The sequence below is a fragment of the Protopterus annectens genome, chromosome 1.part0 (assembly GCF_019279795.1).
Source record: "Protopterus annectens isolate FY-2018-M chromosome 1.part0, PAN1.0, whole genome shotgun sequence".
NCBI lineage: Eukaryota > Metazoa > Chordata > Ceratodontiformes > Protopteridae > Protopterus > Protopterus annectens.
Window position 1 is genome coordinate 1,224,853,636 of NC_056725.1, and position 17,663 is coordinate 1,224,871,298.

The 17,663-nt window shown below is 41.9% G+C and overlaps 1 protein-coding gene across 1 annotated transcript in view; it reads left to right on the plus strand.

The window, feature by feature from the left end:
* The window catches only part of WDR35 (WD repeat domain 35), a 2,872,164-nt gene that overhangs the window by 205,277 nt on the left and 2,649,224 nt on the right, over nt 1-17,663 (plus strand). The window contains exon 4 of the mRNA XM_044065775.1: nt 9,846-9,938. Within this exon, the coding sequence (XP_043921710.1) occupies nt 9,846-9,938 (93 nt within the window). The remainder of the gene's footprint in view (nt 1-9,845; nt 9,939-17,663) is intronic.

Genomic DNA, 17,663 nt, shown 5'->3' on the forward strand with positions numbered 1-17,663 from the left:
TGTTTTCTGCAGTGCTTCACATTCCCTGTAATCCTTTTCCCCCACTTACTATAAACAGAAAACAAGCAGCATCTCTTACCGTTTGTTGGATTTAGTTAAGTATTTCTGTATTTACAGTTGTTTTTAAAATTTTTCCAAAATGTGGATTTCTGCATTAGTATCAAGTGTGCTTATAGCAAGCAAATACCAGTGCGTTCTTTGCCTTGGCCTTAACATAACTCAAAATATTACTTCTTGTGCCTTTTTAGTTAGGCTGCCAGGCTTCAACAAAATACTTTTGCAGAACTTTGTACTCTTTCAGAAGGTGAGATATATGTTGTCTTGGAACACCTGTATCACTGCAGGGACTGCTAATGCTTCTTAGCCTCATGCATACATGTTCCTTTGTATGCGGTGGCAAGGGCTACCATCCCTAAATTGGGAAGTCATGCCCTATGTACTGTCTGGACTGTTTTCACTGCAAGATACTGAGAACAGCCTCTCTTTGCCCCCAGAATGGGCATGCCCATCATCCCCTGCTAGCTTCATCAAGCATTTGAGCCACTACTCGAACTCTGGTTGCTTAGGTCGTAGTCAAGACGTTATCTGTCTACACCACAGCTAGCTCATGGGATGTCTGTTTTGTGGTGGGAAAGCTTTTCAGTTCCCTAGCATCAGATGCTGAACTGAAATAGTTGTCCTGAAATGCTTTTTCTTCTGGCCATGACTTCAGCCAAAAATACATCATGCTTATCTAGCCTATCATAAGGATGTAGTGTCTATGCGTACCAGTCATTTCTTCATGTCTAATCCTTTCTTTATGTCTAAGTTTGCTACCTGAAGCTAACCTTAGCCACTCTGTATCATTGCCAGTCTTCTGTTCAAGCTACACTAACAGAAAAGAAGATCTTTTGCACTGTTTGGATGTACATAGACATCTGAGATTCTTTGTGAAGAGAACCAAATCTGTTAGGTTATTCATATAATTTTTTAACAGAAGCTCAAATGCTAAGTATTCAGTGTGACTTTAGCTGAGTGGTTGACTGAGTGCAATAAATTTTGTGGTGATAAATTTAATAAGACTTTGCCCTGTGATCATAGTACCCATTCTGTCTACTACAACAGTCATTGCCTCTGAAGTCTATTTTCCCATACTAATAAATTACATACATATTACATTCTTGCATGTTATTTGCACAACAGATACATGGAGTTCACTGAATATTTTTACAAGATGTCCAGGTCTGTGCTTTTCTTTGGGGTCACAGTAATTAAATGTATGTTTTCATAAGGGAGCCAACGCAGAAAGATTTACTTAGAATATTTCCTGTTTTTAACAGAGATGGACCTCTTCATACCAAATGTGGAAGTTATATTCCTGTTTAAAGATAGATCTGGGTGAGCAGGTCCAACTTGGTTAACATTTCTGTTCTCCTCCCTCCTCCTATTTTCTGACTTTGTCTGGAGGCTTATGTTTAGTTTTGTCAGCTTTTCATATCAAGTGTGAAAGGCTCTGGTGCATTATGGGTTAAGGGGTGTCCTTTGTAGCCTGGGAAAGTTTCAGATGCCTAGTTGTCCTGATATGATTTGTCCTGTTATTAACAAGGATGGATTGCTTTCCCAGATCTTTCATCATGGTAAGTACATAACTTCTGTTCCCCATTGCTCTACTGTGTATTTTCCCATTGTTAGTCAGTGGTGATCCAATGCTGTTTCCATCATTTAGAGACCAGGTCTTCATTTTGCATTTCTATAGACCTCTTTCAAAGTAGGTTTTGAAAGCCAGAACAGAAATGCAAATCTCATTCTAATTGGAGCCCAGGTCTTCATTTTGCATTTCTATAGACCTCTTTCAAAGTAGGTTTGAAAGCCAGAACAGAAATGCAAATCTCATTCTAATTGCTTCTCACTAGCCATCCATGTTCCAGTTTCATTCTGGCAACACAGATAACAAGAGTACTACATCCATAGCTCTAGTGTCAGCGTGATAGCTTGGAGGATCTTGGGTTTGATTTTTTTCCTGGTCTTTTTCTGTAGGGCTCGTATTTGTTTTGAAAGGAGTGAAAGCTCTTATACCAGACATTCATGCATTTCTGAATAAGCCAGATGTTTTTATTAGTATGGGGAAAATGTGTTCATCCAGCTTTCAACTCTGCAGCTCAGAGATGACACCATCTCAGTACTATGAACAGTACTGGCTTACATTGCTCTTTTTTAAGTAACATGCACTGGGCATTTCCACCCATTTTCTTGATAATCTCCCTTTAGTTTGTCATACAACTGTAAAAGTTTTTGAGAGGAATTTTGCAGTTGAAATCCCTAACACATCTTGTACATCCAGCTTGAGACTCTCTTAATGGAAACATTGAATTTCCCTCCTTTGAAATTCAGCAGATTTGCAAAAACAAAATGAAAACTCGAGCAATGCTAGAACTTCCAATAAGTGACCTCCCAAACCTCTTGTATCAGAGATGCATGGGATATATACAAATGATAATTATGAACATAGGGTGTTTCAGCAAATTGGCAATTCTGAATGTCCATGAATTGTTTCATCGTTTTAATGGACAATTTCAGGACAATAAACCCAAACCCCACTAGCTGTGGCTATGCATATTTCAGCCTTATGACCTTATCGGCACAGCACAAGCAGAGTGTTTGACTAAGCATTAGAAACACAGGGCTGTTATACCCAGCTGATGTCCATTATCATTAGGGTCATTGCAAAAATATCCCAAACAACAAACTAAAACAATGAGTGAGAAGGTCACTGAAAAACCAATCAGTAAAAATAAAATGAAAACTCCAGCAAAGCTAGAACTTCCAATAAGTGACCTCCCAAACCTCTTGTAATCAGAGGCACATGGGATATATGCAAATTCAGCAGATTTCAAATTGTTGTCCTGCAAAAATGATTTTATTAGTTGTAGTCTTATCAGCTTAATGGATTTCTGAGCTGCAAGGCATGACGTGTAAAGAACTACATATAATTTGGCACAGGATTTGAGAAGGAATCTCTTTTTTTGTCTGATCTTGGAGCTATATTTTAAACCATTATATAGACTTGCTCATCTTTCCTAAATGGAGTGAAAATTCTTTGTGCTATGGACGTACATTGTCAGTTTAAGTATTACATGGAGAGTAATAAATCAGTGGAGCACCATGATCAGTCTATGGATAGCTAATCACTTTATCACTTGTTTCTTGTTTAAAAAATCTTATTGAATTATCACATATGACATAGACAACACTACATTTATATAAATAAAAATAAATCATATTGACATATTTTCAGTTGCAAACATTATACATCACTTATAAGCAATATAGTCATTGTCAGTCAAACACTACATAGCTCATTCAGTTCCTTGCCTTCCCTTCTCTAAAACATTATTCTGCCTGCATTGTTCCCACAATTCCTATTTTTCTCTCTCTAATTTACTCCTATCCTTTCTAAAGATCCCACTTCCAGTTCTTTTTATCTGTGTTATTATATTCCCTACTTCTATTTCAGTTGGTTAAGATTTGATTTCCATTTTTTCAGTAATTGCTTTTTGGCAGCCACCAGAATTAAACTCCACAAGGCCTTACTATGTCTAGACAATTCTGGAATCTGCTTGGGGTATAAAAATACCCATATAAACACTTCCAAGCAAAAATCCTAATTCTTCTACACTTTGTTGCTTATTTGGGAGCTATACATATATCCCCTATTGTTTCTTTGTGAATTGCATATCTATACTCTCTTCCCAATCCTTTCTAATGTCCTCTGATTCACAGTTTCATAAGTTCACTGGAGATTACTAGGCTAGTGGCCCTAGAGCCCTTACAAGCCTAGCCATGTTAATCCCAAGTTTCCTCAATTGTCTTTGGTTAGATGAACGTAATTCACATAGGGCATCTATGATGAACACCGACTACTCCTGTCCATGAGGGACATGGGTGCTACCCCCAGGGTGAATTTGTGGTCTCTCATCCATTTATCCAGGTTGCACTTGAACAGGGTCAGTGAGGGGCTCTGCATCACGTGAACTGGAAGTTTATTCCAGAGTGGCAGCAATCTCTGGGAGATGTATCTGTCTCTCCCAACATGTTCTGTTAATATTACAGGTTAGGTTAAGATCCCTGGAGTGAGTGACTCTTGTGCCATTTGACTTGCGGATGTGCAGAGACTGCCCTGTAGGCTAAGCACAATTCATCTCTCAGCAGCCTGTACAATACAATACATAGTACAGTGACAGGGCTTTCAGTCTGTCCACGTAAGTCATGGTTTGGAGGCCCTGTATTTTCTTGGTGAGAAACCTCTGTGGTCTCCTCAACTGCTGCAGGTGTCTGGTGAGGTCCATGCAGAAGGGGGCATTGTACTGTATTAATGGTCTGATGAGGGTCGTGTCCAGTGGAGTTATCCTTGGACTTGGATGCAGTGCCCTTACTCATGAGATGCACAGTGTAGAAAGGCTTTCCTTATCACTGTGGAAAATTGGTGGTTGAAGTTCAGGTTACCACATACCTGTGTTCCCACTGGGTTTGAACTTAGGGGGTGCTGTCAGTATTGTAATTAGCAGGAAATTCCACTTTGCCAAAGGGGATATTAATGCACTTTTTTTGCATTTAGTTTTAGAACATGGCTTTGGCACCAGTCATTTACCTGTATTAGTCCCTCCTTTAATATGTTAACATCGTTGGGGACTCAAATTATTGCACCCAATTTGCAATCCTCAGCGAACCTGGTAAGTCAAAGACCGTCTACTTTAGCCTGGACTTCTAAGAAATAGGTTCCAAACAGTAAAAAGCCCAGCATAGATCCTTGTGGTATCTATTGATCTACTGGTAGAGGTGCTGTCACCAACTTTGGCAGTATGTCTTCTGTCAGTGGATTCCTAAAGTTATTCTGCAGCATTTTATATGTCATACTGATTACCACTTTCTATTAATAGCAGCTTCTGTTCTAGATTCTACTAAAACTCTACCAGCGCTGGTCTTTTGCTTAGGATACCCCTATTTCTTTCTCTTTGCCTATACTCTGATACCAATCTTTGATAGGGAAGGTAATCTCTAGCCTGCAGTCCTAATTAATTTTTTGCTTCTTCCCATTCCATTACCTGTCTCTCTCTAATTATTTTCTACCAGTAACTTTGTCCCTTTGCTAGTTTTCTCTAATAAATTCCAACCCCGTCTTGGCTATTCTCAGTACCCCTAATTGCAGTCATGCCTACTAGCAGAATCTCCTTTCTCCATTACCTTGTTGGCTTAGTTCTTAGAATACTTTTGGCTGCTTTATGAATATAATATTCTGTATGGCTGTTGTTATTCTCTTTAAGGATCTGCATCCAAAGTCACTGTCTCTCGCTCGTTGTTTCTTGAGCTTCCCCCATTTATCACCATCCCTTTTCACTTTGACTTACAGCTGTTTGCTTGTGCTATCTATAGGAGCCTTAACTGTGTTGCTCTGAAATACCTCTTCTAATCAGGTATTCCCAAACCACCTTATTCTTATTGGAAGAATCAAGTTATCCCACTTGACTCTCTCCCTCTTCTCGTCCCAGATAAAAGTCCTTCAACTCCCATGCACAACATCTCTTCTGGTTGATGAAAATATGCCTGATCTGTGTATTAAACTAAAGGGAATAAAACATTTTCACTGCTTGTATTTTGCTATCAATATCCGTAAAACAGAGCTTCCAGTTTTTCAGTTTTTGTATTATATTTTGTTTAGTCTCTTCCCACATTTCCTTAGCTGCCATAAAATAATTATTTTAATCCATACTGTAAGTACTTCATTTTATTGCATCTCCATAAATATGGGTATTGCTGAACCAATTCGTGTGTGGCACATAATTTACAGCTATTGCCTTTATTTTATCTTCATTGATTTTGTATGCTGAAAAAAACTTGAAGCTGTCTTAGAATGTCACAACATTGAAATGGCCTTTTCTGATTTTATCATGTATAAAATAATATAATCTGCAAATAAAGCCAACTTTTTTCTTGATTACCATACCATTTATTTCCTTGAATTTCTGAGTCTCGTATTTTCTTTGCCAGTGCTTCTAAGTACAACTCGAATAACAAATAGGAAAGAGGACCCACCTTCCTGGTTTCTCTGCTCAAACAGAAGTTGTCAAAGACCCAACATTCTTATACCCTGGAGTTTTAGATTCCAGTCTTTGGCTTCATCAGGTTCAAAATTCAATTGGTAGAGGGATCAGCTGGTTTATAATCTGTTTCTCTTTCTCTCCACATACCCTTAATACAGTCTGTACTGACCGATTTACTAAAATTTTGCTTGGGAGCAGTTTCATTGGGGATAAGTGCAAGGACTGTGGGTCAGTTCAGATAGATCACAGCATATCAACATCAGTAAAAACTAAATGAAAACTCCAGCCAAGCTAGAACTTCCACTGAGTGACCTCTCAAACTTCTTGCATCAGAGGCACATGGGATATATGCAAATGACCTTTAAGAACATCAGGTGTTTCAGCTATATGGCGATTCTGAATGCCCATGACTTATTTCTTTTTAAGTCATTTCAGTGGACAATTTTAGGCCTGTGTTTCTTATGCTTAGTCAGACACTCTGCTTGTGCTGTGCTGATGAGGTCATAACAAGGCTGAAATGTGCATATCCACAGCTGGTGGGGTTTGGCTAGACTGGATTCTGCTATCTGACCCCACTCTCGCACATCAATCAGGTTGTCTTCATGACAGTCTGAGCTACCATCAAGCAACCTATCTAATTAGGAACAGATCCCACCACATTAACCAACCTGTCCTTAGAGTAGTATGTAACAAAATCCAACAACCTAATAAATGCACTAAAATGTTGCGATTGGACTCCCCTAAAACTACTACCCCTAGATGAAGCTGTGCAATACTTCAACTCATCCTTCCTAAAAATCTTAAACTATCATGCACCCTCCCAAACCATTAGAGTCAAAACTAATGATGCCCCATGGCTAGCTAAAGATACTAAAACTATAATGATAGAAAAGGACAAAGCCTGGTTACAATGCAAGAAATCCAAAACCACTGCCTTGAGACAAAACTATCGAACTTCGCAACAAAGCCAAAAGACAAATTAAACTTGACAGAACTAATTAATACAAATCCATGCAGGGAAAATATGCTCACAACCCTCAAAAATTCTGGGCCACAATAAATAGTTTACTTCACCCAGGGAAAGCCACTACTCCTACCCCTGTATTACCAAACAACCAGGAGGACATCCCCACTCAATTTAACAACTACTTTACCAAAACAGTACAAGCCCTTGCCAACACCCAAAATAGTACTAGTAGCCCCATTCCAACAGCTATCCTTACTCACCCCAGTTCACTAAACTTCTCCCCCAGCTTTTCTCTACATCCAGTGCCCACTAAGGTAATAGCCAAACTCCTCAAAAACTTAAACCAACCACACTCGCCGCTGATAATCTCCCAGCAGACTTCCTTCAGTTAACAGCAGAGACTATAGCTTATCCCTTATCTATTCTCATAAATAGGTCTATATCAGACTGTAAAGTTCCTGACTCATGGAAAACATCACATATTATTCCACTGCACAAAGGAGGTAACTCTCTTGTGCTCACAAACTATCGCCCAGTTGCGATTCTGTCTCCATTATCAAAAATATTAGAGAGAGTAGTTCATTCTCAATTAATGCAGTACCTCCTAAATAACAATCTACTGTCCAAATCTCAGCATGGCTTCAGACCTCCCCATAGCACCACCACAGCATTACTCTTGTTTACCAACATAGTCAATCACCATAGGAAGACGGGATTATTTGTATCCTCCATATTCTTAGATTTATCTAAAGCGTTTGATATGGTTAACCACCATATACATCTCAAAACTCTGTCTACCCGTAACATAAGCTCCTCTACTATATCATGGTTCAGTTGCTACTTATCAGGCCATCAGCAAGCAGTCCTATGGCAAGACCAATTATCCCCCCTATTACCAGTATCCATAGGCTTCCCTCAGGGTTCCATCCTTGGCCCTTTGCTGTTCTTTCTATTTACAAACCAGATAGCTTCATCCTCCCTCTCTGCCTCAGTAGTGCAGTACGCAGATGACACCACTATTATATGTACCGCCCCCACCCTAAATGAGCTCCAAACCCTAACTCAAAATAACTTTACTTTAGCTGAAGTGTGGTTCACTAACATTAAACTTATTTTTAATCCAAAAAAAAAACAATCTAATGCTCTTTAGCCCTGCTAGATCTCCTCCTCTAAACAATGAATTTACCATAAAATCCAAAGACAATACACAGATCACCCCAACAACACACAAAACTGTTAGGTGTTGAAATAGACAACTATCTAAAATTCGACAAACCCATAGCACAAACAATCAAGAAAGTACACAAAAAGCTTGGTCTCCTTTATAGGAACAAACATTTCATCACTAAACTACAAGAACTCAACTCTTATCCATCCTCCTTTATGCCTCCTTCATCATGACTAATCTCCACCGCACAGAACTAAACAAAATGTAATCTTGTTACAACAAGATAGCCAAGTTTGCGACTGCCGCCTCTTATAGATCCCACCACTGTCTATCCCTCAAGCAACTCAACTGGCTGGAGTTGCCTCACCTACTCATACTCAATCAACTCTCATTAGCACATAACCTCTACTACCTTTCTGACAAAACCCCAGCCCTTTAGCTACTAATCCAGCCTTATATTACCACTAGAGCCATGAGATCTACTAACCAAAATCTCATAAATGTTATAAAAAACAAAAATGATGCTGGTAAATCTCTTTTTGCCTGCACTATTGCCAGAACCTGGCATTCACTCCCAAACCAAATTACTTCTGCCTCCTCTATTACCCAATTTAAACAAAAATCCTGAAAACCCACTATGCAAACAACTGGCTTTGTTCATGCTGTATCCCTGGCTAATCCACCCCAATGCACTGTTGCAAGGACTCCATTAGGGATCACCTGTTTCTCCTGGTATACTTGTTTAGCCGATGATATATACCTTTCAGATTCAATGACATATACTGTATAGAACAAATTTTTTTTTTATTTCTCAATCATCATGTATAATGTACTATATGAATTTCCTTACAACAAGAACTTGTTAATAACTACTGTATATATGCGCATATGTATTTTTTTCATGGGTGCCCATATGTATTCTTATATATGTGCTTATATGCTTGCTTATATTTTCTCTCATGTACGTATTGTTATGTGAAGCTTTTCTCCCCGAGCCTCCGCTGAAAATGGACCTGTATCCAGTCAGACTTTCCCGGTTAAATGTAAAATAAAATAAATAAATAAAATACATGAATACAAAATCCTGTATACTGTTCTATTACAGGAATCTCTTGGTGAGCTAATGTTATAATGACCACCTCACACAAGTGTACTAAATATGAGGTACTCATCATGCCATTGATCGTTAAGACTTCCTTCTTGTAGCAAATAGCATCCTGCCTACATACTACTTTTGGGGGAAAGCATACATAAAGTTCAAGATTTTCCTTGCCCCCACCCTCTTTCAGGACACACTTTCTGATACCTTCTGTCATCCTGTACCGTACACTGGTTGTAGTGCCTTGGAGGCTGCAGTCTTGGACAGGAACTGAAAAAAAAAAAGAAGGGACCGCCATTTTGTACTGATAGGAAGTTAGAGGTAGCCTGTGGAAATTTTCTTCTGATGACTTCTTGGTCTCTACCAGACAAGCACAAACTGACTTAGCCTGCAACAGCACCAAAATATCAAAGATCCACCATTATGGTGAGTACCTCACATTCCTAAGGTGCGTAACCTGTTTATTGTCCGAAATTGCAGACAAGTTCAGTTGCAGTGCACAAGATTAAGAACTTTCAACATGTGTTTTACCAGGTGCTGTGCAAGTGGTAACATGGAATGAGCAGTATCAGAAGCTGACTACTAGTGATCAGAATGGACTCATCATTGTATGGATATTGTATAAAGGTACCTGTCATTTGTTATCTAAAGCAAAGGAGAAAAGATTTTTTATAGGCTGTACTTCTGATTATAATTAAATATCACTTTGTTTACATATACAATGATCGCAAGTTTCTACACAATACAGAAAACCATGGGCTAGTGTAACTGACCAGATAATGGGTCATACTGCTTTTGAGGATTTTGATTAAATTTAGGCTTCTTTGTTTGACTTATTTAAACTGATAATGACAGTAATTTTATGTAAGCAAAATGAAACAGTTTTTTTTATTCAACTTGCAGTCATAGTGCAAATGTATTGATTCTCTGTGCAGAACATCTGCATGTAGGGAGCAGCTTTCTAACACCCATGCCTTACCAGGTCATAATACATGTGTACTTCCATTTATGTAATATGTGTGTGTAGTCTGCTCTTAAAGCACACTGAAAGCAGAGATGTGTATAAAAATGTTTATTTAAAGGATTAAAGAAAAATAGCCATCTTGGCTTTGCATGGTTAATTTCAAAATTATTTACAGTGTGTACATAGTATATTTACATTTAAGGCTGTCTGTCTTTAGAGGACCCTCCAGCAATTTCAGTCCCCATTGCATAATTCTCTTAAACTCTTCTAGAAACCAGGTTATAGCTGTAGGCCTTGGCTAGTCCTTTATTCCAGCTTTTCACAAAATCTTTGCCTGAACCTCCTTCAGGCCACATCTAGCTTGGATCATCCAGTTTTAGGAATAACAAAATCTTTGGGCAGAGCCCCTTCTCTACTTCATGATAATCCTCCCACTAGAGGAATCAGCTTCCTGATTTCTCTTCCAGGCTACAATGTTTTGTACAGAACTAATAGGTAGCTTTTTATTAGCATATAGGATACAGTTAATTACTTTACTAAATTACTGTAGGAATTTGAAAGACACATTTCACAGTTTTCACACATTTAAAGGAGTATTCCACATTTTCTACAAGGAAGATATTGTCTTTATTGCGTGCGTGTGTGTATGTGTGTGTGGGTGCATGTGTAATCACTAAATTGGCCTACACCACATCAAAGACAAAAGGGCAAAGCTCAGTCAATAAAAAAAGTTTTATGTGGGGGGGGGGGCAAACCACCCTGCACCCCCCAAACCCCTCTGCTAGTTATATATACCAACTCAAAGATTACAAAATAGTGGGTAAAGGGCAAAATCCCACTCCCACTGTGTAGTGATCATACAAAATAAATGCCAGCATCCTGCGATGAGCTGGCAGTTTGACAAAATAATCTTCCTAATTAAACAGCAAAAATCTATGGAAATTGCCATCTCTTTTCCTACTCAGTCAACCCTGACCAAACAAGCCCCAGCTAATACATTGCACAGGCTGTATAAGAACTATCTCCATCCAGCAACTGACATCCAAGCCTGAAGTCCGTCCTTTAAAGGACTGCGTGTTTGCAGTCAAAGTTGATATGTATGTGTAATCCAGTAAAGATAATATAATCTGAGATTTAGAGCTTGTAGAATCTGACTATAGGGCCAGCTGAGTGTCCATGTTCACTCAGGTTTGAAGTTGCAAGACATCGAATGTTATAATATCGAACCCAAAACTTCGAAGACTTTGAATAGCGAAGCTGCAGAACATCGAATTCTTTCCCAGAGAAAGAATTTGGTGGGCCATTTCCTTGACTTCACTATTTCCTCCACAGTGGTGTGATCTCGGAGTTGGTATATTTTGGGGGGGGGGGGGGGTTGTGTTTTGTGTTGTGTGCTGGAACAGCAATTTTTTTCCCATGGAAAAAAAACACTGTTCTTAGCTTTCGGTGTTTTCAGCATTCCAGATTACCAGTTCGCTGTTATGGCATTCGATAATATCACCTTTCGATTATGTGATATAAACCCGTTCAGTCATCTGAAGTAGGTAGCTGTATTGGCGCATACTCAGTACTAGAGGACGTGGCTCTAGAACCCTCAACAACACCTATACTACTGGTATATTTTGCAGATGACAGCACCTATACTACTGGTATATTTTGCAGATGATAAAAATGAGCAATCAGTTTAACAGGTTTTTGTGTTGTCCAAAATAACATTGTGTTTCAGCTATATGGCTTCTGAATGTCCATGACTTTTTATTCAGAAGCCATATAGCTGAAACACTTGATGTCCTTAAGGTGGTTCATTTGCATATAGCCCATGGGCCTCTATTACAGGAGGTTTAAGGTATCACTCAATGAAAACTCTAGCTTGGCTAGGTTTTTCTTGTAGTTTTTACTTATTGATTTGTTTGTGTGCTCTTTTTACTTTTTGGCTTAGAAATCCAAAATAACAGCCAGTACATAGATTGTTACTTCCCCCACCACTGAAACAGCACAAGCTATTTGCTTTGCTTTCATTTCCAGACTACTCCCTCCTCCTTTTCTGCCTTTACTACAGTATCCTGCAGCTAACACACCGAATACATAACCACACATATAAATCTCTGCTTCGTCTTCCTGGGCTTGTTTACTACTCCTTGTAATTTTCTGTCCCCCCTCGCTGCTTCTGTTTTACACTGTTCAACTCTTACAGTTAACTATATCTGGAAACCTTTTTGTCTGATTGGATTTTTTTTAACCTTTTTGTCTTATGCTATAGCCAAAGCTTACTGATTGTTTGTTACATTGCTGATTCAGTGGTTGGGCCCCACTCTATTCACCTACTCTACCCCCAATTCCCAACCACCTCTCCTACTCTACATTTAAAATATCCTAACTTCACCACAATACTTCTCCCAGCTTATCCTTGTATCAGAAAAATCAGAACATAGCCCAAATCACAGTTGCTCTAAAGTTAACATCTCTGACTCATTTCCTTAAAGTGGTGCTACCCAGTATGTCCTTTTAGAAGGCATACTGTAATTTTAAGTACTGTTGCCCAGTAACATTTTATAGTACAAACTATATCTTCAGCAAAATCTAACTTACAATGTTAAGTTGTCAATCTCACCTTCATTTTTGCTGGATGGGTTCGGAGCCGATCCTCGGCTCCGACTTGGCCACTCTAAAAGCTCGAGAGCTAATTCCACCGGCTCGAGGCTCCCCTATATCCCACAATGCTAGGCGGTAACTCCTCAGATCTCGTTTGCCGCTACGCGATCGAGGTGCTTTTTTCAACCGGCTCAGGTTAGTTGAATTTTTGACAGTTTTAGTCAGTCAGACCCCCCTTTAAGTTAGCTCTTTTTATAACTTTTAAGTTAAATAGTTTTAATCCCCTTTTTAGTCAATTTTTCACCAGTTTCCTATCCCAAATTCGAACCTTTCCCTCGGGCTTTAGGCCCATTCCCATCCATCCCTTGGTAGTTGGAGTGTTTGTGTTTTTGTAGGGAATTTTTTGGTTTAAAACTTAATTATAAGTTAAATTTTATAGGTAAATTTTAAAGTTTTATTTTTGGAAGTGTAATCGGTGTGTGTGTGTGTGTGTGTGTGTTTGGGATTACACTTTTACTTCTCTTTGGACATGTCCAAAGAATCAAAGGTCTCAGGCTTCAAGAAGTGTGACTCGTGCTGTCAGAAGATGTCTCTGACAGACGGTCACACTTCTTGTGTTTACTGCCTGGGACCTTTGCACCCGCAGGACTCATGTGCTGTTTGCCATGGCTTCAGCCCTAGAGTCCTGCAGGAGCGAAAAAATAAATTAATTCTAAGAGGCTTATTAAAGCTTGAGGGTCCCTCGACTCAATCATCGGGGAAACCCTCCAAGTCCTCCAGACCTTCGGCTCCAGCCTCTGAGCCGACTTCTGGGGGTCCTAAGTCCATTCGAACATCGTCTCCGGCCGGAGCCGATGAATCTCGAATTCATGTACCTACGGTGTCCTCGGCTCCGGCCGGAGCCGAGGAAGACATAACTGAGTCGGCTCCGATCAAGTTGTCGGAGCTGACAACTAAGAAGAGGTCCCGTTCTCCATCTATCGGCTCCGTTCATTTGGCTCCAGCATCACCTTTGCTGTCTGAACGGAGCCATAGATCCCACTCTTCTAGGTCTTCCAGGTTATCGGACCATGACCTTCAGAGAGTAGTGAGTCGACTTCTTAGGTCCGAGGCACTAGCCCAGATGCTTCAAAGTCCGACTCAACAGTCGAAAACTATCCCCACCACACAAAATATTCCTCCTCTGACTCTCTTGTGTTCGGAGCCGGGGCGGTTCGGACCCGAGACTGTGGTGGCGTCGGAACCGATACCTTTGTCTTCGGTTCCGTCGTCAGCTCCGATGTCTTCCTTGGAAGAATCGCAGCGCCGGACTTCCCTCGTCGGCTGCGAGGGGGCGAGTGGCATCGGACCCTTGTCTGACCCCGTTCTCCCTCTCGGTGCTTCGGCGCTGGTGAGTTCGGCTCCGACATCGGCCTTGGAGCCATCACTGTCGGTGCCGGGGGAGGTTTTCAGTTTTTCGGAACGGAGACCTCCGGCTCTGCCTGACAGGGGTGCCTTTGAGGTCATGAGGAGCGTGTTAGAACCAGGTTCTAATCCACAGTCGGCTCCTTCTGCCCTTCCCTCCATGGTGCCTCCGGTGATTTCTACTCACTCTCTTGTCCCCGACCGTAGAGAGCCAGCTCCTCAAGTTTCCCCTGTGGGGATCTCCTCCTTCCGAGGCCTCTCCTGACCCTGTAGGAGAGCCCCCTAGGAAGAGGCAGTGTAAGAGGAAGCACATTGACTCCCCTGAGCCTGTCACCTCTGACACTGATTTAGAGCATTCTGAAGGTTCCCCTCATTCCCCCTCTGAAGATGTCTCCTTTGCAGACATCCTTGAAATCTTAAAACAGAGGGGGAATTGGCCAGCCCTCAACCCTTCAGAGGATGAATCAGTGTACCTTGAGGCGTTTGGCTCTCGCCATTCCTCCTCCTGGATGTCCCCTCCCTTTGACCCCCTTATGCAAGTGGTGGCAAAGAAGGCTTGGGCGGCTCCTGACTCAGTGGAACCCACCCCCAGGAGACCATCTAAGTTCATCACGGCCCCCAAAGATAAAGAGTTTCTGACCAAAGGCATCTCTGTTGATGCTATGGTGGTGGCTGCAGCTACCAAGAAGGAGTTAGCTGATCCTTCGGTGCCTGTTCATCCTCCTAACAAGGAGTCTAGGTCGATGGACAGGTACGGGAAGCGGATGTTCACATCAGCGACCTTTACTATGAGATCGCTGAATTACCTGTGTCATTTTACTCGACTTCAGAGGGACTTACTCAAGGAAGCAAGTGAGATGTTGAAGGACCCAACAGCTGCGGGTTTTCAGGACAGGATGAACTCTCAGCTGGCTACCCTTAATTCTATAACCAACTCCTCCATGCGCCTCCTTTCATATGCGGCTGATGGAGCAAGTAGAGCGGCAGGTACAGGTGTAGCCTTGTGTAGGCACGCCTGGATGCGGCTTTGTAATTTTGCGGACCCCTTTAAGGTGTCCTTCACTAATTCCCCCTTTGATGGATCATCCCTCTTTGGTCCTCAAGTGAAGGAAACCCTGACTAGGTGCGAGACTGATGGCAAAACTCTTTCTGCCGTCGGAGTCCGTTTTTCTACTCCTTCTAGACCTTACCCCAAAGGTCAGAAGGGGGGAAAGATGTGATTCCGTAAACAATCTCAAGGAGACTCGCCTGACGCACAGAGTCGATTCCCCTCTAGAGGCAGACGAGGAAACAACAATGGAAGACGCTGTCCCAGAGGCAGAGGGGGCCCGCAGAATCAGGGCAGTTGAGAATCCTTTTCCGACAAGCCTTTTCAGAATCCCTGAGGTGTTGCCCGACTGTCCACCTTTGGAGGCAGTCGGGGGAATGTTGTCACTGTACCCAAAAGCCTGGCTATCCCTAACTCAAGACAAGTGGGTACAGTCTATCATTTCCGAAGGCTACAGAATCCCTTTCCTTTTCATTCCAAAGCTGTCCAAAAAATCCCTTCCAGACATTCCACCCAGTCAAAGGGAGCAAGCAGCATTAGAAATTTCAAAGCTGCTCGCAAAAAGAGCTATTCAACCAGTGCCAGCAGACCAAGTAGGATCCGGAACCTACTCCAAATTCTTTTTGGTTCCAAAAAAAACAGGGGACTGGAGACCCATTCTGGATCTCAGCAACTTGAACAAGTTTATCAAGAAAAGAAAGTTCCAGATGGTCATGCTGCAGTCCATTCTTCCTCTTTTGGAACGGGACAGCTGGATGTGCTCTATAGATCTCCAGGACGCGTACTATCACATCAAGATGAATCGACGCTCCAGGAGGTTTCTCTGCTTCAGGCTGGGAACCAGTAATTTTCAATTCGGAGCCCTGCCCTTTGGTCTCACTACAGCCCCCCGAGTGTTTACCAAATGCATGGCAGTGGTCGCCTCTCATTTGAGACGTCAAGGATTCCAGGTGTTTCCTTATTTAGACGACTGGCTCCTTACAGCCCCCACCAAGCATCTTTTACTCCTCGCCAGAGACTACACCTTTCGCACATGTCAGGCATTAGGCATTTCAATAAACTACGAAAAGTCTGTCTTGTTGCCTTGTCGTGTTATTACTTTCATAGGCGCAAATCTAGACACAGTCAAGATGTCAGCCAGACTCACAGAGCAGAGGATAGCAGACATACACAAACAGGTCTTTCTTCTTTTGCAGAACAACAAAGTCAAAGCCAGACAGATCCTGAAAGTCTTGGGAATTATGGCGGCGGCCATCCCTCTCCTACCATTAGCTCGCTTCCATATGAGGATTTTGCAATGGATGCTCTTCGCACAATGGTCTTACCAAAGCCTTCCAATGTCCCATCCTATTCGGATAACTCAGTCGTGCAAGAGTCATCTCTCTTGGTGGATCACATCTCCTCAGCTCCTCCTAGGGAGACCTTTTGTCCCTCCCCCTCCGGTTGCTACAGCGACAACAGATGCCTCCCTGATCGGGTGGGGGGGGGGCATTTCCAGGGCAGGACAGTCCAGGGCATGTGGCAACCATTCGAGTGCCACTTGCACATAAACGTCCTAGAGATGAGAGCAGTACTTCTAGCGTTACAAGCCCTACAAGACTCTCTTCCCAAGGGAACTATAGCAATCCAAACAGACAACATGTCTGTAGTGTGGTACATCAACAAACAAGGCGGAACCAGGTCTTACCCCCTATGTCGAGAGGCACTCAGACTATGGCAATGGGCGATTTCTTCTCAGCGATTTCTGTTAGCAACGCACATCCCCGGGAAGTCCATTGTGATTGCGGACAAATTGAGCAGAGCTATTCTCATGCCTCACGAGTGGTCTCTGAACAATTCAGTGTTGGAGAAAGTTTTTCGAAAGTGGGGCAGGCCTTGCTGCGACCTTTCGCTACTCCCCAAAACAGCAAGTGCGACGATTTTTTCACCCTCTTTCCCCAACCAGGCCATCCCAGCAGAGACGCTCTAGTGCACGTTTGGCCCCGGGGACTTCTATATGCCTTTCCTCCCTTCCCACTGATATCCCAGCTGATACAGAAAGCCATCGCTCAGGAAGCTTCTATGATCTTCATTGCCCCTTACTGGCCTCGACAAATTTGGTTCCCCTTTCTCCACCGTTATCTGTTGGAACAACCTTGGCATCTGGACCCAGTTCCAGACCTCTTGACCCATCAGTCAGGTCAGTTGCACCACTCCCTTCCCTCTCTGAACCTCACAGCTTGGTTCCTCCAATTCCGACATTAGCCAGGCTTCCTTTGATATCTCACTCAGTTAGAGATATCTTGATTGCCTCTCATAAATCTTCCACTCGGAAGATTTATCATAGCAAGTGGAAACGTTTTTC